The sequence below is a fragment of the Alosa alosa genome, chromosome 8 (genome assembly GCF_017589495.1).
Source record: "Alosa alosa isolate M-15738 ecotype Scorff River chromosome 8, AALO_Geno_1.1, whole genome shotgun sequence".
In the NCBI taxonomy this organism is placed as follows: domain Eukaryota; kingdom Metazoa; phylum Chordata; class Actinopteri; order Clupeiformes; family Clupeidae; genus Alosa; species Alosa alosa.
Window position 1 is genome coordinate 6395092 of NC_063196.1, and position 21253 is coordinate 6416344.

At 43.0% G+C, this 21253-nt stretch overlaps 1 protein-coding gene across 2 annotated transcripts in view; it reads right to left on the reverse strand.

Annotated features, from left to right (window-relative positions):
* fig4a (FIG4 phosphoinositide 5-phosphatase a) overlaps window positions 1–21253 on the reverse strand; it is an 87130-nt gene that overhangs the window by 34065 nt on the left and 31812 nt on the right. For both annotated transcript variants that reach the window (XM_048250109.1, XM_048250110.1), the window contains exons 9-16: window positions 19790–19890; window positions 19207–19369; window positions 17974–18071; window positions 10889–11022; window positions 10267–10383; window positions 8965–9010; window positions 8458–8606; window positions 8110–8276 (exon numbers count right to left, since the gene is read on the reverse strand). In XM_048250109.1, coding sequence (XP_048106066.1) covers window positions 8110–8276; window positions 8458–8606; window positions 8965–9010; window positions 10267–10383; window positions 10889–11022; window positions 17974–18071; window positions 19207–19369; window positions 19790–19890 — 975 coding nt within the window. The remainder of the gene's footprint in view (window positions 1–8109; window positions 8277–8457; window positions 8607–8964; window positions 9011–10266; window positions 10384–10888; window positions 11023–17973; window positions 18072–19206; window positions 19370–19789; window positions 19891–21253) is intronic.

Sequence of the window (21253 nt, forward strand, 5' to 3'; positions counted from 1 at the left end):
CTTAACCATCAGTCTGTAATACATGCACATAGTTACGCAAAATCGCACAGAGTTCTATCTTTATCTTCAATGGATTTCATCATTTGTTTCTACCAAATGTCATTACTGCAACATGTCCCCATATAGTACGAATTCCACCTAGGCTATTTATTGCGTTAAAGACTGTTGTGGAATATGACCATTTTGCTAATACTGCAGAGAAATGGCAGCTAACAAGGCCTGCTATGTTAACTTTCAGTCTTAGCACATTATGCACATGAATCCAACAGTAAGGTGGTGTAGGTAAAGAGATGAATCCAACATCCAACGTAGGTACAAAGTATTATGGTAAAGATCTGTAATAAATACTTCAAAGGAAGACATTTTGAGTCACCTTGTGTGGTTGGTAAGCACATGTTCACCATGTGCTTACTTGGGTCCTCAATTTCTGTTGCCTTAGAAGCTAGATTTTTTTGGCTTTGAAAAATACAATTACTGTAAGATTTCGTTTGAGTAGTTGCAGACACACACTTACATCCAGACATGCTCACAACAGACACACTAGCAAACGCAGCCACACCTGCACATGCACACAAACACCTCTACCCATACTGTGAGTCTGCTCCCTCATAAAAACAGCAAAGAAAGACAGAAAGGTGCAAACACAAACACCCACACACAGAGGAATAAACAGAGACTAGGAAATAAGTAATAAACTAGGAAAAGAGAAAGAGATAAAGCATACAGAGTGTGAAACAGTACAACTACGCTTAAGTCATTACTCTACTGCACACACACCTCTTTCACACTCACACATGGGACAAGGAAAACACACACACGTATGAAGAGGGTCGGTCGGCACACGCGCAACTGCAATGTGTTCCCGAAAGAAAAAAAAAATGTAAAGTGGCCTCCTCCACAGGCTATGACATGGGGAGCATGACCTTCATCCCTGATGGAGCAAAAGTGTTGTGGAACAACTAGAGTGAGGTCTGTCTGCACTTGCCTCTGAGTAAATGGCAGGCTTTGTGCACTGTGCAACAGGTGTACAAAAGTCCAGAGGGGGAAGAAGCTCCAGTCAGAGGGTGCAAATTAGAAATGTACCAGACCCCGGAAAGTGGCAGAGTATTAGAAGCAGAAGAAGGAAAAAAAGAAGATGCAGAAGAGCCCAAGATGCAAAAGACAAATCACTAGGTACAGACTTGCCATGACACTGGCCATTGAAAAAGGTCAACATAAACAAAAATGTGTACACATTTTTGAATTGTATATTCAAATTGGATTTTGATTTGAGAGAGAGAGAGAGAGAGAGAGAAGCGGAAGATAGAGAGAGGGAGAGATAGTGCAAGAGGGTAAATACAGACAGAATGACATATAGACTGACACAGGGTGAAAGACAGAATTATGCCCAAGTAGGGTAATGGTCTATTTCCCTCAATTCAGTTCCAATGAGTACTCCCACCATCCATGTACTTACACACGTGCACCCACACCCACACACACAGGCAACAGAGACATACACACACACACACTCTTCCATTTTCTATCTCTCTCTCTCAATACACACACTCACTCTCTCTCTTTCTCTCAACACACACACAAACAGACACACAGACACACACACACACACACACACACACACATCATACAGAGAAACCATCTCTTCTTTCAGAAAGAGATTAATACAATGAATGAAATGATGAGATTAGCTAGGGATGGAAAGAGGAGAAAAGAAGCCCCCCTCCCACACACACACACACACACACAAACCAAACACACACACACACAAGAAAAAGCAGGTCATGATGGGGTTAGGGGGCAGGCTAGACAGGTGGAAAGTAAAAGGAGGCAAATGTAGCAGACACTAGCATTGGCACAGTATTAATAGCATTGACACAAGAGCCAGGGATGTGGAACTGGGTGAAGGGGACCGGGGCAGTGTGACAGCAGACTGGGCACCAATCACACACACACAGCAGATCAGACACCAATCACACACACACACACACACACACACACACACACACACACACACACACACACACACACACACACACACACACACACACACACACACACACACACACAACTTGGTTGCATGGCCTCTTTTGTTTTCTTGTCTTTGGATGCCTTTCCACTCTCTCTCTGGCAGGCCAGGGCACCATGCTGGGCTTGACGGTGTGTGTGTGTGTGTGTGCAGGGGTGTGTGTGTGTGTGTGTGTGTGTGTGTGTGTGTGTGTGTGAGCCCATGAGAGGTCCTGTGAAATGTATGTCCCGAGGAATTTAAAGTCCTTGACCCTCTCCGCAGTGTGCACGTTGATGTAGATAGGGGCATGGTCGGTCCCCATCCTCCGGAAGTCTACCACCACCTCTTTGGTCTTAGAAGTGTTGAGAGCACCAGGTGGCGAGTTTTTGTATTTCATCCCTGTAGACGGACTCATTATTGTTGTGAATGAGTCCAACAACCATGGTGTCATCTGCAAACTTGAAGATGTTACTGTCATGAACTGGGGTGCAGTCATGAGTGTATAGGGTGTAGAGAAGGGGACTTCACACACAGCCCTGGGGGGCTCCAGTGCTGAGTGTGAGAAGGAAGGAGAGTTGTGAGCCAAGGTGAACTGACTGGGGGCGATCTGGTAAAAAGTTGTAAATCCAACTGCAGATGCTGGTATTGATGCCAAGGTCATGTAGCTTGGACACCAGTCTTGCGGGGATAATGCAGTTGAATGCAGAACTGAAGTCAACAAACAACAGCCTTGCATAGGTGCCAGGATGTTCAAGGTGAGTTAGCACACTGTGCAGGGCTGTGATTATAGCATCTGCGGTTGACCTGTTTGCCTTGTAGGCATACTGGTGCTGATCCAGTGTGGGGGGGAGGAAATCTTTTATATGCACACACTCACATGTATGGGAGTGTGTATGTGTGTGTGTGTGTGTTACACAATACACATATTTTCTCTATCACACACACAGAGACTATAAGAAAACATGAGAGCAAGAGTGTGTGTATGCGAAACAAGTAAGAGAGACTATCCTCTCTCTGCCATCTCGGATGCTAAGCTGCTCATGTGAATAAGCATGGATGTGACCGTGGCTGTGTGTTCGTGAGGAGATAACCTTATCCGAATACCGCGCTCACACAGTTAAGGTCATGTCAGGAAATGCATGCATAAAACCCAAGGGTGCTAGTGTTGGACTGTCGTTAGCTTGTCTCACACACACACACACACACACACACACACACACACACCTCTGTGCAGCTGACCATGCTGACCACATGGTAATTTGACACTGTTGAGGTCATGACCACCGCGTCCAGAGAGAACATGCATAACAGCTACAGTGTGCTTCAACATGGATGACTGTGAGAGCGTGTACAGACAGCCAGGACGAGGCGTGCCGTGTGCAGCGAGGAAATAGTCCTGCTTTACGACTGCGACGAGGCCACATGAGGGCCAAGGCGGGCCAGTGTCGGCCAGATTGACAGCTGCCTAGTCCAATCAAAATCTCAAAGTGGGGGTTCCTTTTACTTTAGGCCAGCCTGGGAAAGGGAAGAACAGTAACAGTAACAGCAGCAGCAGATAGACACCAGCACGCACGCAGCAGCAGATAGACACCAGCACGCAGCAGCAGCAGCAGCAGATAGACACCAGCACGCAGCAGCAGCAGCAGCAGATAGACACCAGCACGCACGCAGCAGCAGCAGATAGACACCAGCACGCAGCAGCAGCAGCAGCAGATAGACACCAGCACGCACGCAGCAGCAGCAGCAGATAGACACCAGCACGCAGGCAGCAGCAGCAGCAGATAGACACCAGCACGCACGCAGCAGCAGCAGCAGATAGACACCAGCACGCACGCAGCAGCAGCAGCAGATAGACACCACCAGCCGCACGCGCAGCAGCAGCAGCGGCAGCAGCGTGTTGGGCTTCAGATAGACACCAGCACGCAGGCAGCAGCAGCAGCAGCGTGTTGGGCTTCAGATAGACACCAGCACGCACGCAGAAGCAGCAACGTGTTGGGCTTCAGATAGACACCAGCACGCACGCAGCAGCAGCAGATAGACACCAGCACGCACGCAGCAGCAGCAGATAGACACCAGCACGCACGCAGCAGCAGCAGCAGATAGACACCAGCACGCACGTAGCAGCAGCAGCGTGTTGGGCTTCAGATAGACACCAGCACGCACGCAGAAGCAGCAACGTGTTGGGCTTCAGATAGACACCAGCACACACGCACGCAGAAGCAGCAGCGTGTTGGGCTTCAGACACTAATCTGCGGTCATTGCATTGCATGCCCATTTTTGTTTGTCAATCCTATTGTAAAAGGAAGACCCATTAAGCTCTCCTACCATCCCCTTGTTCTGTGTGGTGGCATAATGTCTGCCACATCTGAGTGCAACGAAGAACAAGATTTCACTGGCACGGTTCTGTGCGCTACACCCTGCTCCCCTGCACCTCACTGGCTAGCATGACATCAGTGAACACTCTGTGGTGACAAGAGTTGCATGTGTAGGCTGAAGGGGTTCTGGGACAGACCACTGTACACCTGCTCTGCCTCTACAGACAGATACACACACACACACACACACACACACACACACACACACACACACACAATCTCTGCTCTTACTGTCAGAAAACACACACTCTCTGTTCTTACTTCAGACGACACACACACACACACACACACTCCCTGTTCTTACTTCAGACGACACACAGACACTCTCCCTGTTCTTACTTCAGACGACACACACACACTCTCTCTGCTCTTACTGTCAGAAAACACACAAACACACACTCCCTGTTCTTACTTCAGACGACACACACACACACACACACACTTTCCCCTTGGGGATCAATAAAGTACTCCGCAATTACTCACTGAGCAATTACACTTTCAGAGAATAGAGACCCAGCCTCTCTTTCCCTCAGTGTTGGGTCATTAAACTGGATTTGCTGAAAGGAACAATATCAGTACCAATAGCAGTATTGACTTCACTGGACAAAATTATAATAAAAAGTCAACATGTATGAAGAGACTTTTGCAAGACATGAGCAGAAAAAGGCATATTTCTAATGTTTTAAATTGTATGGGAAAGGTTTTAATGCTAACTGTATGTGGCATGTTCAAAACACTATTATGATGGTCGGCTATTTAAACTATTGAAAAAAACGAGCACACTGTTGAGGCTAAGTAGCGTTATGTCACCAGCACTTCAAATTGATCCGATGGCTAGGCTGCTACGACATCGGACCGCTGGCTTGAGTAAACGTTGGATTGGGGAGATGGAACTGGGTCACCTTGCTGGCGCTCTGAAGTCAATTACACACTCACACACATTTACGACAAGAAGAAGATTGTGATGAGTTGACACACAGACACACACAAACCCGCTTCGACGACATCAGCACCTGCTATGCGCCTACACGCACACACACACGCACACACACACACACACACACACACACACACACACACACACAGATGAGGGGAAAAGAGAAGTGATCATGATAAAGAAAAAGAGGGATTTCAGTGCTTAAAGGCTTAGTTTCCTGAAGCTGTGCTAACGAGAGTAGGTGTGTTGGTGTGTCGTGGTGTTACGCCTGTGTATTGACATGAATGTTTGTGGGAGGCAGATTTGTGTGTGTGTGTGTGTGTGTGTGTGTGTGTGTGTGTGTGTTGGTGACCATGGAATGTATCTATAAGCGCTTTCAGATATAACCTCCGGAGTATATGCGAGTTTGTCAAACGGAGGTCCTACCCTTCGGATGATTCAGATATGATGCTAACCTGCGGACCTTATACTGACCTTATACGGACCTATGTGTGAACAACATACACGCACATTACAGAATCTCTGTGTGGGTGTCGAGTGAGGGGTGGGGGCTTGTAGATTTCACAAGATGCGAGATATGACGCAGAATATATGCGGCCACTGCCTGTCACAGCTGCTGTTTGTTTACAAAGTGTATAGTATGCATTATGTAGGCTAAAGAAGAAAAATCTATTGTGCGTAGGGTAATACTTGAAGTAGTCACGTAAGTGCGCACTTGAATAAACACATTTATCTGTTTTCAACAAATCTGGTTTGCGTTGGAGAGAGAGAGCATGCACAAACTTTTTGATACCAGCCAATTCAGTAGGCTAACTCAAGACTTCAAGGCCATCATACAACGTTTTTAAGCAACAAACAAAATAATAACATAACAGTGAAGTGGTTTGTTTTTTCATGGTTTATTTTTTCCAAAAGCATCCTCTCCCCATGTGTCTATTGCATTTACGTAAGGAGCTTGGAACAAAGTTGGGTTTTCTTCGTTTTCATTTTCTCTAGGCATATTTATGCTCAACAAATATCAGCGAGCTCAGCAGTGAGTTCATGAGAAGGCTATCAATGAACAGAAAACCGTGTTGGCTAACAATTTATTAAATACTCCTGTTATTGTCGTCAACGACGTCGCTGTAGGCTACTGCCTTTCAGGGCCTTCTGCTTATGATGATTCAGTCTTTTGAATTTGTTTGGCCTTGCCATGCAGTTGTAGGCTACAACGTCTCTTGCCGTTCCCTTCATGTGTTCTATCAAAATGTTGTATGCCCTCATGGACAGTAGCTCTGTGATGTCTGCATCTTTCCAGGTCGGAGATTTTCTGGACAGCACTATGCCACTCCATCATAACACTGGCATTTAAGTCAGATCTAACCACATGGATACACGAAAAGAAAACGCCAAACGCCCCCTCTCACTAGGTGTGAATTTTTAACCGCATGTTCTACGCTTCTTTCAGACACAGCACATTTACATAATGTCCAGAGGAAATACTAGGGGGGGAGTATTAGAACAACCAGCTAAATTCGGACTTCCATATGACCGGTTATGTCGTTCAGATATACGGCCCCACCGTTTAACATCCGCAGAACCTCCGGTCTTACACGTATGTCTGAAAGCGCTTTGTGTGTGATGGTAGTGGTGTGTGTGATGGTGGTGTGTATGTGTGTGTGGTTTGATTGGTTTTGCCTAATGACATACATACAAATGTCAACCACCCTGGATATGTCAACTGTCTAATAGAATAAAATGACTAACTACAGAATCAGATGATGACAAGTATGAAGACGACAATATGGTTTTAAAAAATGTAACGTGTTGTAATGTTTTGGCTTTGAAATGTGGTTTTGGATGCTGAAAAGGTTTTGAACTACATGTATTTGTATTGTTCTTGTACTTATTTATTTACATTATATTTGTTGTTTTATTGCGGGACCTAATTATGACCGCCGCTAGCGTAGCGCTCATATAGGTTTAGTCAGAGTTTTTTTTCTTTTTCTTCAGTAATTTTGTGTCAATGATTCCCGGGACACTGAAAGACCCGGGCTGCATGAAACTTGGTGGGCATGTAGCCCCACAAGGATGACACGGAACCATTGATTTTCGTTTCTAATGGATAATTGACTCAAGTTTACTCACATTACATTTTTATTGGTTTCTATGGACAGTATGATATTCTCCCCAACAGATTACTGAACCAAAACCATATAAATGAGTGACAATAGGTTTGGCAGGGATAGAGAGCAAGAGAGGGATAGAGAGCGAGAGAGCGAGAGAGAGAGAGAGAGAGAGAGAGAGAGAGTGTTTTAAAATGGTGGAGATCTGTATACAGTATCTGTATGTAACTGTTAGGTCATTGCAATGATGGATCACAGCAGCAAATCAGCAGCAGTCGCCCGCATGTGTACATAAACCATAACATATTAATTATTCAATAGCAGTGATTAGTGGGTGGTGTGTAAGCTTTACTGTGTGTGTGTGTGTGTGTGTGTGTGTGTGTGTGTGTGTGTGTGTGTGTGTGTTATGTAAGTGACAAAATGAGTGGGTGGCATTATTACTGTATTTGTGAAGGATGAAAACCTATGAGTTTAAAGAGGGGTCAAGGTGAGGGGGAGGGTTTACCGTGTGTATACCTTCCTGTGAGAATACATGTGAGTATGTCTGTAGGAAAGGATCATAATTTGGTTTTCAACTGTTACATTGATGATTAATTATGTGTGTGTGAGAGAGTGTGTTTTACCCTAAGACATGAATTTGGAGGGCTTTCTTGACGTGTGTGTGTGTGTGTGTGTGTCTTTGCTAACCTGAGAAGGCATTGCTGTAGTATCGTGAGAGAGTCTGCATGATGTCTTTAGAGTGCTGTGTCCAGGGGGCGATCTTGCGGTAGGTTTTCACTCTGTGCACCAGCTGAGAACCACCGTACTGCAGAGACAGTGTATCTCCATGGTCCTCATACAGCTCCTCAAACAACCTACACACACACAAACACACACACACACAGACACACACAGACACACACGTCGCTGGACTCGTATAGTAGGCTATTCCAAAGATAAGGTAGATATCAGGGATAATGAACACCTGTCTGGATATTTTACCTAGATAGCTAGATAGATAGATACTTTATTGATCCCCAGGGGAAATTCAAGTACCTGACACAATCTGTATCAAACTGGAGCTTGGGCTTGTCAATCATTCCAAGAGCATAAAGCTGATAGGCCAAGGCGCATTTCCCCACCATAAACTGGGCGGTGTTTGTACGGTCCAGACAGTCTACACAGTTAGTCCGTAACACACCAGTCTACACACAGAAGGGAAGGAAGGAGCAAAGAAAAGAAAAGAAGAAAGAAAATAATTCATTCTAAAGAGAACACCTGCAACAAACGCTAATGTGATGGTTAGTCAGTTTTGAGAATATTTGTAAAAGTCTTGTCATATAATTACAGAGTGGCAACATAGTATTTGACAGGAGCCATTATCATGTAGGTTATTCCCATTTAGGCAAACATATTTCAGTTGGACAGAGAAAGATAGAGGGAGAAAGAGAAAGATAGAGGGAAAGAGAGAGAGACAGAGAAAGAGAGAGGGACAGAGAGAAAGAGAGAGAGAGAAAGAGAGAGAGAGAGAGAGAGAGAGAGAGAGAGAGAGATGAACCATACCTGAAGTCTGCCAGTTGATGTCAAACGCCCCCCTAAGTCTCTCCACCTGCAGGCAACAGACATACATACACACACACACACAGATCAGGTCTCTGAGTCATTCAAAGACCTTTATTATGTTCACTGCAGTGTCTTTAAACCCACAAACCAGACAAAATGGAAAGAACACTTTGAGGAGATCTCTGTCTCTCTCTATCTCTCTCTGTCATGGGCACACTCCCTCTGACTCAAGGTAGGTAGGAATGAATGAAGGAAAGAAACAAAGAAGCAAAGGAAGAAAGAAAGACATGAATGAAAAGAGAGAAAGAACAGTAGAGGGAAAGAAAGAGAGAGAGAAAGGATGAGTGAGTGACAGAAACAGAACAGAGATGACATTAGACCTTCCCCAAACCCACCTGCCCTCTGCACAGACGTGTCCGAGGACACGGGACCTCGATCTTTAAAGACCAAGACTGGACAATTAATCAAAATGATTATGATGATGAATGAAGACAAAATTAAGTTCTTGCAACAAATTTAGGCGTATCAGTTTGGAATTGTTGGGTTTTTTTTTTTAGCTTTAATTATGAAAAACAAATTCATACATTATAAGTTCCTTAAAAATGTTGAGTACTGATGTTCGAAAAACAAATCTTGCCTTTTTTCATTGAGATTCATTGTGCTAATGAAATATTGTATAGGAGTCTAGTAAAACCTGCCACTAAAAGCAAAATGATGAATTCCCCACCACAGAGCCCTTAACGAGTGTCCATCTCCAGCCTTACAAGCTGTTAGTCTCCTTGAAGAGTTCATGAACAAAGGACTGAGTCATCTAACAAGCTGGCATTCTCAGCTAACACGCCTACAGGTTTTATAGAGCAATGCGAGGGGAGAGGGAGAGGGAAAGAGCGAGAAAGAGAGAGAGAGAGAGAAAGAGAGAGAGAGAGAGAAAGAGGTATACGAGACCTGGTCAGATACATGACATTGAACAGGACTGTGCTATTCATTTATATTATATTCACAGGGTGGCATGAGTGCATCCCTTTAGTCTGGTTGTGCTAAAGCAAGGGAGATTGGGCAGGTGTTTGTTTGTTTGTTTGTGTATGTCCGTCCGTGTGCATCTGGTGTGATTGTTAGTTGTGACAGAGCAAGGCAGATTGTGCAGGTGTTTGTGTGTTTTTGTGTGTGTGTGTTTTTGTGTGTGTGTCTGTGTGTGTGTGTGTGTGTGTGTGTGTGTGTGTGTCTGTGTGTGTGTGTGTGTGTGTGTGTGTGTGTGTGTGTGTGCGTCTGCGTGTATGTTTGTGTGCATCTGCACGTGCATACCTCTCGTCAGGCCGCAATCTGTGGCAGTGGAAGTCAGATCGGTTGACAAAGAATCCGGTTCTTTTCACCACGTTCTCCGCAATCATGCTCAGGCGATCCAACACATTACATAACTTACTGCATTGAGATTGAGAGAGAGAGAGAAAGAAAGAAAGAAAGAAAGAAAGAAAGAAAGAAAGAAAGAAAGAGAGAGAGTAGGTGAGGACACATAGCAAGGAGGAAGGAAGGCACATTTTTACTGAAAAAGAAATGAACAGCTTTAAAAAACACAGTTCAACAGAAGAAGAATGGGTAAGAATAAAGCTACTGAAGTTGAATAGTGACGGGAAAGCTTATTTCCAGTGAGTTCCACTCCTCCTCTCCACTTCCTCACTCTTTCCCTCACGTCTTTGAGTAGTCTTGTAAACCAGGGCCAACACAGTCACAGGAAGGGACATTGCAAAGGAAGTTATCGCTGTCCATCACAAAGAGAACTTTGTGCTGGATAAGTGTGTTCAAAGTGTGTGTGTGTGTGTGTGTGTGTGTGTGTGTGTGTGTGTGTGTGTGTGTGTGTATGGAAGTGAGGCTGCACATGGTGACTGTAAGAGTGTGGGAGCATGTGTGTGTGTGTGTGCGCATGTACCTCTTAGTGTAGCGGGCCATGTCCCAGGCGATGTAGTCGATGGCGTGCTCAGGCGGCAGGAACTGGTTGAGGTTAAGGACAGCGGGGTAGAGCTCATCGCTCAGAATCCTCTCATGTTTACGCTTCTCACGTTTCTAAACACAAACAAACACAACTGGGTAAACAAACAAACAGGCAGACAAACACGGCACGCGGCGGCCCAAGGAGACACTGCCACACACACCAAACACACAAGTGTCACACTACCCATCATCCCCTCCTTGTGAGATATGCAGGTTCTCTCATACAGCCAGGAGAGAATCATTTCAATTTGTTGTAAGGACAAATCAAAAAATATGTTTTTGTTTTTTGTTACTAAATCTACATTCTGGACCATATTACCACAGAGGGTCACATTTTATTTAGTGGCTTTAGGAGGCTACAATATATTTTTGTATGTACCGAGGAAGGTACTGGAGAGTTTTTTTAAGCTGCATAACATGCCAAGAATGTTCTAGAGCTTTGGAATAGGCTTTTCTGTTGGCATAGAGAAGTAAATCAATGAAAGAATTTACAGGCTGCAACACACACACACACACACACACACACACAGACACACACACAGAGCACTAGACAGACACACATACAGAGAACAAACAAACGTTGGTTGAAGGACAGGGTGAACCAGGTCCAGCTCGAACCAGTTCGCCCCAGTGGCTGTGGAGGGCAGTGAGGCTTTAGACTTTCCACGGTACACACACCTACACGCAGTCAGGCATAAAAAAGAAAACATCATAAAAAGATAGCGCTCTCACTCTCCATTTCATTCTTTCTCTCACACTCTCATACACTTTCTCCCTCTACCTAATTATCTAAGCTTCTCTCTATCCATCTCTTTCTTTCTTTCTTTCTCCGTGTTTCAGTGTCTACGAGTCTATGCAACTCTCAATCACTCTCTAGCCCCCCCCCCCTCTCTCTCTACCCCCCTCAGCATCTCTACTGACTGCAAGCTTGATTAAGACCAAAGAACAGAGATAAATGCTAACAATAACAAACAGGGAAGACACCTACTGTATTAGAGAGTAAATCAAACCACGTACCCAATTTCACAGTTATTGTGCACATATCTCCCATTTGCTTTACCCCCCCCCCCCCTCCCTCCTCCCTCAGGTGGAGGAGGTGTCAGGGAGAGGCACAAAGCTCACATGTTTGGCACAAACTCACACGTATGTTTATTTGTGGCTGCATATTGTTAGTCACCGCACAGCATGGATCTACATGTGCTTGTAGACTATCAAACAGCTTCAGGTGATACAAAACGCAGCAGATAGGGTTCTCACAAAAACTGAAAGAACTGACTACTACCAATACTCCAATTCTTAAGCAGTGTTTCCCACAGAATTGAATTCTATTAGTGGTGGTAGGTTTACAGAACAATTAACTTGAATGCAACAGTTTTTAACAAATTAGCACAGCGTGGTTAGGATGCTAACCAGATTTAAGCACAATTTAGTACAACCTGGAAAATTATTGTGTGGTGGTCAATGTTGATATTGTGGTAGGCCACCACAAATAAGTCAACGTAAGTGAAACACTGTTAAGTCCCTGCACTGGCTTTCAGTAAGTCACAGAATTTACTTTAAAGCACTACTGCTTGTTTATAAATCAGTAAATGGACCTAAATACCTATCAGACATGCTTCAGCAGTACACAGTTTTAAGTCTAGACTTAAGACCAAACTGTTCTCAGATGAGTTACAAATTCTGAATCTGTCCTTAAATTATTATACCTTGTGTTGATTTGGTGTAAAATGTGTAATGTGTAAAATTTTGTCTTTTTAATTATTCTTTATTTTTAAGTGATGTTACTTATGTGTAGCCTGACGAGCCAGACCCACATTAAAATGTAGGGTCTGGGCACTCACCGTTCGCAGTTCTCAGTCTGAGGGGCGGGATAATCAGTTGTCTTTCAAATTCCCTCTGCACGCAATAGGACAGCGGCAGCGCTATGAGTCCCATACGTTTCCCACCAGCGGAGCTAGTTGGCTAGTTCAAACGTTTGCCAACTTAATAAAAGCTTAATTCGTGTCACACTGTTCGCCAGCAGCAACATCCATCTTATTTGTTTTCAAGTAGCAGGGAATTCAAGCCAAAGCGTTGCAACTCTGCCATCAATCATTATGTTAAGCCCACCTAACGACTCTATACACGATTTCATTGGCCCGATTAAGTTTCGATTTTTGGAGCTCACAAGCCAACGGAGAGTTGCTAGACTAGCCCTGGGCGCATCTAGATTTCTAGGCTAACTTATGTGTTTTTTATGTCTTGATGTGTTTATGTTTTCTTGAATTTCCCCTGGGGATCAATAAAGTATCTATCTATCTATGTTTTCTTTTTCATTATGATCTTTACTTTTTAAACAATTAGGTCATCTACTGTATGACATGACCTAATATGCTGAGGAAATAAATTCAAAAGTAGAAGTTTTTTTTTCACATACAAGGCATTTCAGGCCACAGATATAACCTAGGGGACACAATGAAAATAAATTAACACGCCCCTCAATGTCAACACTTATTTCTTTGCATTGATGTGCGACTACAGAGTTGATGAACTCCGGTGATATGCCAATTCCTTGCTGCAGACATTGCAGAGGACTTTATTTTCAACACTTTATTTTTTATAAACACCATCAGGCCGTTTTTAAAAGTAAATGTTCCAATCAATGATCCAGGCAGCACGTTTTCTTCTCTCTCCTTCATTTTACAGTCTAATTTTTACTGACTAGAACGGCTCGGGGTCAAAGGTCATACAGAATCGATTAATCTGCATACATTTTTTTAATCAGTTATTTTTTCTCAAATTAATTAATCAAAATGAATCAGTTATTTTGACAGCCCTAGTAATTACGGCTGAAACTTATAATTACTGCTGTCAATGGCAACAGGTTTTGTGCGTCTGATTTACGTCTTTCATATCACTCCGGTCACTTCTTGCAATGGAACTTCATTCAAAAGTGAAAGCAGACAGTTGACCAGCTGTGTTTTAAAGAATGTTTGATTCAAGTTCAGCGTATGTTGCAAACTATTTGTTTCTCAGTAAAAGCCATGATGAAACCGTAACAAATAAATGTAAAGAGACATATCATGTGGAGTTTATTTTTTCGTTTTGATAAGAAGCGGTACAATAAGCAGTATAATGTATAGAACACCCGTCATTATCAGGAAAATAAGTCCCTTCAGAGTGAAGCAAGACCCCCCCATAAGGCCCTGTCGGGACTTATTTTCCCGATAATGACCGGCGTTCTATACATTATCCCTTACTTAATAAACAATATTTTATTAATGGGCTTGAAGATTTTAAGTATTAAACATAGGAAGGTTGTGATTTTCAGTCATTTGCAAGCAAATAAAATGGTATGTGGGGTAGCTACTGTAGTAGGCACATGGGAATCTAAGTGGTAGTAGCTCAGAGTATAGGTATTTAGTGTGCATAGTGCCAATATTGTACTATAGATAAATAAATAGTGTCAAAATCATTGTTTTACTTCAGGGACAAGAATGAAAATGCATAAGTATACAATGTAACCAAGTAAGTGTATTTATCTATGAAGGAAACATGGTACATCATTGACACTTTGTACATGAAATAACTATAAACAAAGGTATTCCCACGTTGATTTTCTGGTTCCTACTACCTACCCCTAGTCCTTCTAAAATGGTATTTGGGGTAGGTAGTGCATTTGTTAAAGTGCATTTGTTATGGAGACTTCAAATATTGGCTCGACAATAACAAAGTATTGTATTTGCAGACTAAATACTGATTGATGCCATGTGGGTACAACAAATGAGCCCCCAAAGACCCCAATTTCACCAGTTTTGCATTTTGTTCCAAATCTAGGGCCTTATATAAAAACGAATAGGCATGCAGTACAAATGTGTAATGGTCCAGTCATACAGAGAACATGTTTGTCTTCCATCTTAAAAAGATTGGGCAGACTAGGAGTAAAGCTTTTTAAGATATTCATGTCCAAACATGGCCTCCATGATGAGACATTTTGCCAGTGTAAAATTGATGAAAATTCAAGGGTGAAAAAATGTACGAAAACGTTGATATGGAACAAAAATATTTAAATGTTTAAGTTCTAGGACCTAAATATTATGTAAACAAACCTTGAGGCGGTACAGCAACCATTTTCATAGATTCTGTATGATTTGACACAGAATGACCCATTACTGTTTGCTTTTGTTTATGTAAAGCACATTGAATGACATCTGTGTATGAAATATAAATAAACTTGACTTGACTTGTATGCATGTGTGTCTGCATGCATGTGTCTGTAAGCGTGCGTGCCTGTATATCCACGTGATAAAGGACACCCGATAGCCACTGTCCCTAACACACACCCACACACAGGTGGGATTTTGTGTGACATATCCAATGTGTTGAACGTGAGGCTGGGGTTATAATCCTCTCAGTGTGTGTCGGCTGAGTCAGAGATACAGCTGTGCTGTACACACACACACACACTCATGAACATACTCAAATAAACATAAACACAGCAGCACAGACACACACAAACTCTCTCTTCTACACACATATAATCAATCTCTCTCACACACACCCACACCCACACACACACACACACACACACACACACAGACACAGACACACAGGGTGTAATGATCCATTGCTAGTACGATGAGTGTTATCAAAGTGAGATTGGCCAACAAGAAGTGATGCACTGGGAGGGATAATGCTGTGATTGGCCATCATGTTCAGCACACGGTGAACAGACGGGACTTCTTCAGCGGCACCAGCCTGCCAAGTGCACAGATATGGAGGGGACCACAGGGAGGACACACTCACAGACGTACCCTTAGAAGCACCCTTACAAGGGCTCAGGGTGGGTAGGGGAAATAAGGAAGAGTCCACACAGAGCAAATGTACAGTTAGGAACCCATGGAGGACACAGACATACATTGCAACTGGAAAGTTTTCAGACCCTTTCAAGTTTTCCACATTTTGTTATGTTTCAGAATCATCTTAAAATGTATCATCAATCTACACACAATACTCCACAAAAAAGCAGGCATTTGGAGTGTTTTGTAAACGTGAAAAAAAATAAAAGACTGAAATATTCTATTTACATAAGTATTCAGACCCTTTGTTATGATGCTTACAATTGAGCTCCGGTGGTCCTCAATGGTCCTTGAGATGCTTCTACAACTTGATTGTCTAGCTGTGCCTAAATTAATTCATTGTACATTATATGGAGAGGCACACATCTGTCTATATAAGGTCTCACAGTTGATGTATGTCAGAGAGAAAACCAAGCCATGAAGTTGAGACAATTGCCTGTAGACCTGCAAAACAGGATTGTGTCAAGACACAGATCTTGGGAAGGATGCAAGAACATTTCTACAGCGTTGAAAATGCCCAAGAGCATAGTAGCCTTCATTATTCTCAAATGGAAAAGTTTGGAACAACCGTCATCCTTCCAAGATCTGATCGCTCAGCCAAACTGAGTAATCCAGGACGAAGGATCTTGGTCAGACGGGTAACCAAGGACCCAGTGGTCACTATGAATGGAATCCAAAGTTCCTTTGTGGACATGGGAGAACTCGTACAGATTGACAACCATCAGTGCAGCTCTTCCACACATGGTGTAGGGAATTGTGGCCAAATAGTTCAGTGTTCGTTTCATCAGATCAGAGGATTTTACTTCTCATGGTCTAAGAGTCGATCAGGTGCTTTTTGGCAAACTCCCGTCAAAAAATGGCTTCCGTCTGGCCACTCAAACATAAAGCCCTGATTGGTGGAGTGCTGCACTGATGGTTGTCTGTGAGGTTCTCCCATGTCCACAAAGTATCTGGGATATGGGAAATGAGATATTTCAGTCTTTTATTTTTTTTTTATAAATTTACACACTCCAAAAACCTGCTTTTTTGTGGAGTATCGGAGTATTGTGAATAGATTGATGAGATTTTTTATTTAATTGAATTCATTTTAAGATGAGTCTGAAACATAAAAAATGTGGAAAACTTAAAGGTATGTGTGTGTGTGAGAGAGAGAGGGGGGGGGAGGGAGGGAGGGGAGAGAGAGAGAGAGAGAGAGAGATGAGTGTGTGATGAGATTTTTGGTGTATCGCTCACTTGCAATTTTACATGAATTAGTTTATTCCTTGAAGTTTCCACAACTTAACATCATATTGACTCTAGGCTACAGCCGCTACAAATAACCATACGTTCTAACTTGCTAATACATTAAATCAGCTAACATCAATGTTTACGTTGCCTTGTGTCGGCTACGCTTGGTGAGCTGATGTTAAAGGAACACACCAACATTTTGGGAAATTAGCCTTTTCACTTTCTTCCCCAGAGTTAGATAAGAAGATACATACCCTTCTCGTCTCTGTGCATGCAGTAACTCAGCTTAAAGCACGCACCGTTAGCATAGCTTAGCATAGTTTATTGAGGTGGGCAGTTCTAACTAGCCTATAGCACCCAAAAGTGACATACAGTAAGAGCACCAACATTTTATCATTTACATGTTTAGAGACGAGAAGGGTGTGTATCATCTTATCTAACTCTGGGAGAGATGGTGAATAAGCTAACTTCCAAAATGTTGGCATGTTCCTTTAATAACTGGATGCTTTCGGCTCAGATGTTGAATCATCGTTGATGTGCTGTTGTGGTACGCCAGTTCAGTTCAGTGCTTTGCAGTGGACACATTGCACCTTGTCTTCTTTTCTAAGTTTGAAATGATCCCTAAACTTTGGACGTTCTCTGCCTTTTACGGATGGTTTCTTGGCTCTCCGTCATTGTGGCAACTTAATTCTGAAAGTGGTGTCCGGCTTAGTAATAACAGTCAGTGTGAAACAATAATCCCTGAGCTGAGCAGGCCACATAACGGAAATTATAGGAATTAAACGAATCCTCGAGGCAGATAATTTTCCTCCATCATTTTTTGTAATCAAATTATTTGAGTTACTCGAGTAATCGTTTCAGCCCTAATACAGGCAAGTGTGAACATAGCCTAAGGTGATGGTGTCCCCACCATAAGAAGAATCAGGGAGACTCAGGAGAAGGACGCAGAAGGACTGACCTTGACCAGGTTAAGGATGATGATGGGTGAGCCAAAACGCCGGAGCATCTGATCAAAGTGCAGCCCAGCTACATGGGCATATGGGTCCGCCTGGTCCACTGAGAGTCAGAGAAAGAAAGGGAGGGAGGGAGGGAGAGAGGGACAGAAAGAGGGAGAGAGAGAGATAGAGTGTGACCAATACAGACAAATAAATTCAAGTACACGCACACACACAAGCATACATTCATACACATACGCAGAATCATATACTCTTTTTTGCTATGAATCTATTGACGTGTACGTGTGACATTTTCAGATTTATTGTATCAACAATTGCTATAGCAATATAAGTGACCAATAAAGCATTTTGATTTTGAATTTGAATTGAGGGGTTGGGGGGTAGAGGATGTGAAACACAGAGAGAGGAAGGAAGAGGCCCCATTACCCCCCCTCCTACACACACACACACACACACAATTAATATACCTTTTTTATTACTACTATTTCATTCATAGGAGTACATGAGACCGAAGTTGAACTTGAACTACACAAGTTGAAGTGGTGATGTTCAGTAAGAGAGCTGCAGTTAAAGCACTGCACCCTGTGCCCTTTCTCCTCTCCTCTGCATTCGCCCCCAGTCTCCCCCGCAGGGCTCTCTTGTTCGTTACCGGCCTTTCCGTGGCCGTCTGTCTCGGTGACCTTGCTGCACTCACAGGACCACATGGTTTCGCAGGTGGCCCGTGGAGCCTTGACATGGACGTAGAGGTGTCCGCGCTGACCTCTCATTTTCACCCCCGGTTTGTATTTTAACACTGTTTGGCTGTGTAGGATCTGGAATGTGTGTCAGGGCAGTGAGAAAGTAAGTAAGTGGCTAACTGCTCATTTTCACCCCCATAAGCCTCTGGACACGTCAGCGGACAGTCAGTAGGAGAGAGAGAGAGTGGCCTGGAACACCTGAAGCCACGTCATAAGATTGAAACCAGCTGTTCTCCCTGTTATGTGTGAGCGCTCCTGTTATGAGTGTAAGTTGAATAAAAATTGTTTTCAAGGAAGGAGGTATTAAGTCAAGCACACATAAATGTATACATGTGCACACAGATACACACACAAACAAACTCACATACACGCATGCACACATATCCTCTAAAACTCTCTCCCTCACACACACACACACGCACAAACACACACAAACACACACACACAGACACACACACACACAGTAATATTCCCTCTCCCTCTCACACACACACTTACAGCGTATGGGTGGTTTGGGCATCATGGTGGAGATGTCTTGGCTCCAGTAGAGAGGCACAGATCCGCGCACCTGCACATAAGACGAGTAGCTGCCTGCCGTGAACGACATCACCGATGCATCGTGAATGATCTGCTCCGTTTCAACCTCATTGGCCACGTCTCCCTGCGCACACACACGCACAAATGATTGTATTGATTGACTCTATAAGCATAATACAGCCTTATTCACATCTCCTATAATTTAGGTGGATATTTACAACAACATTAACAAGGTTAATTTAGATGGATATTTACAAGAACATCTAGAAACATAATGCACAATACACATTGCATGATTGGTAGCATTTAATACAAAGCTTGTTTTACCCAAGCAAACATAACCAATACAAGAAAGGTAGACAACACATATAGTCACAAAATGTGACGAGGTTCAGTCTGAAATTTATTAACAGTGTTGACGTTGTAATAGGTTGCAGAGAAGGTTGTTACATGTTGAGACTGTCCAACACTGGTGTGCGGGAGTAAGATGGGCTTGTCGTGGTTAAGTGAAACAGTAAGGGTGTTGTCATGGTGATGTGGTTACCTCACAGTTGGCTCCCCTCTTCAGGAAGCGGGTGCCAGCGAAACGACTGGAGCGCCGAGCAATCAGACTCACGTGCACCGGCCGCCCGTAAATCAACAGCTCTGCGGCAGCAGGGTTAGGGGCAATACACACAATGGTACACACACACACACATACAAAGTACACCTCAAAACGCACACGTATATACATTAATGTACAGACACAGAAACAGTCTTAATATGACAAAATAAGCAGAACTAGATGTACCGCATAGCGGTACAACATATGACCGCCGCTCAGTCCTGTACATCCATTCCGCGAAAATAAATCACACTTCAATTTGTCTCCATATTTTACTCCATCACCCACTCTTGAAACTTTTGTGTATGCTTGTTTGGCATGCCTGAGTGTGTGTGTGCGGCTGCACAGAAAGTAGCCTACTGGTGCTGAAAAGGTGAATAGATTGTAGAATAGCCAAAGAAGATGTAGCATTGTTATAAACCTTTAAAATCTCTAAACAATCACAAGTAGGGCAGTTCATCACAGTTCATCCATTGCAACTGGATTGATGAAAGGTCACTTACACCTGTAGGCTACATTGTATTTGGGAAAAGCAAAAGGTATCAGCATAATGTTATTTATTTATTTATTTATTTATTTTTTATGTATTTAAAAAAAAAAACATCTCTGTCAGTTCCATGCCGTTTTCAACAGCTATCAAAAACAAAGGTCATTTTTGGATGGATGGATTTTTTGTGAATGTTTCTTCTTCTACATAAGATTTTAGTCATCTTTAGTTCATGTAATACTTTATTGTCAATGCACAAATTAAGTAACAGTAGTCTGAAACGTTATTGTTAATGCACAAATTAAGTAACAGTAGCCTAGTCTGAAACGAAACGCTGTTTTACATCTAACCAGTGGTGCAAATAACTGACATGTCCAAATGGGCCTTGATGAAATGCGTCGCTAGACTGTTCATACACATTTTAACGGGCCAAAGTTGAAGAGCTTTTGTCCGTTATTGTTAGTGCAAATATAGGCTGATTCATGTTCCCATGCATTGTTTAACTGAGGTCCATGGCTAGTCTGGCTTTCATCAGACCAAGCTCAATCTTTTAAGAAATCAAAAAATAAATAGCGGCCAGATCAGGCTGGGTTCACCCAGCCTAGTCCATAGGCACCCGATATTGTTTAATTTCCCGATTGAGATATACACGCTCTGGCTATTCTAAATGCAAAAATGCATCAGGGAGTTATGACAAAACGGAAACTAACAAACTAGATCCTAATAGAAAGCTGTTAGCTTCCCTAAGCTACAGGTAGGATTATAAGGTAGGCCTATTTACAACATAAATTGTCAATAGGCTATGCTGGCTATTACACAAATAAAATCTCCTTTGAAACCAATGGCTTACGCCTTACAGTATCAAGCGGACTTAAACTGTCATATCGCGGGCTTAAAAGTTGTAATAACATTCACGC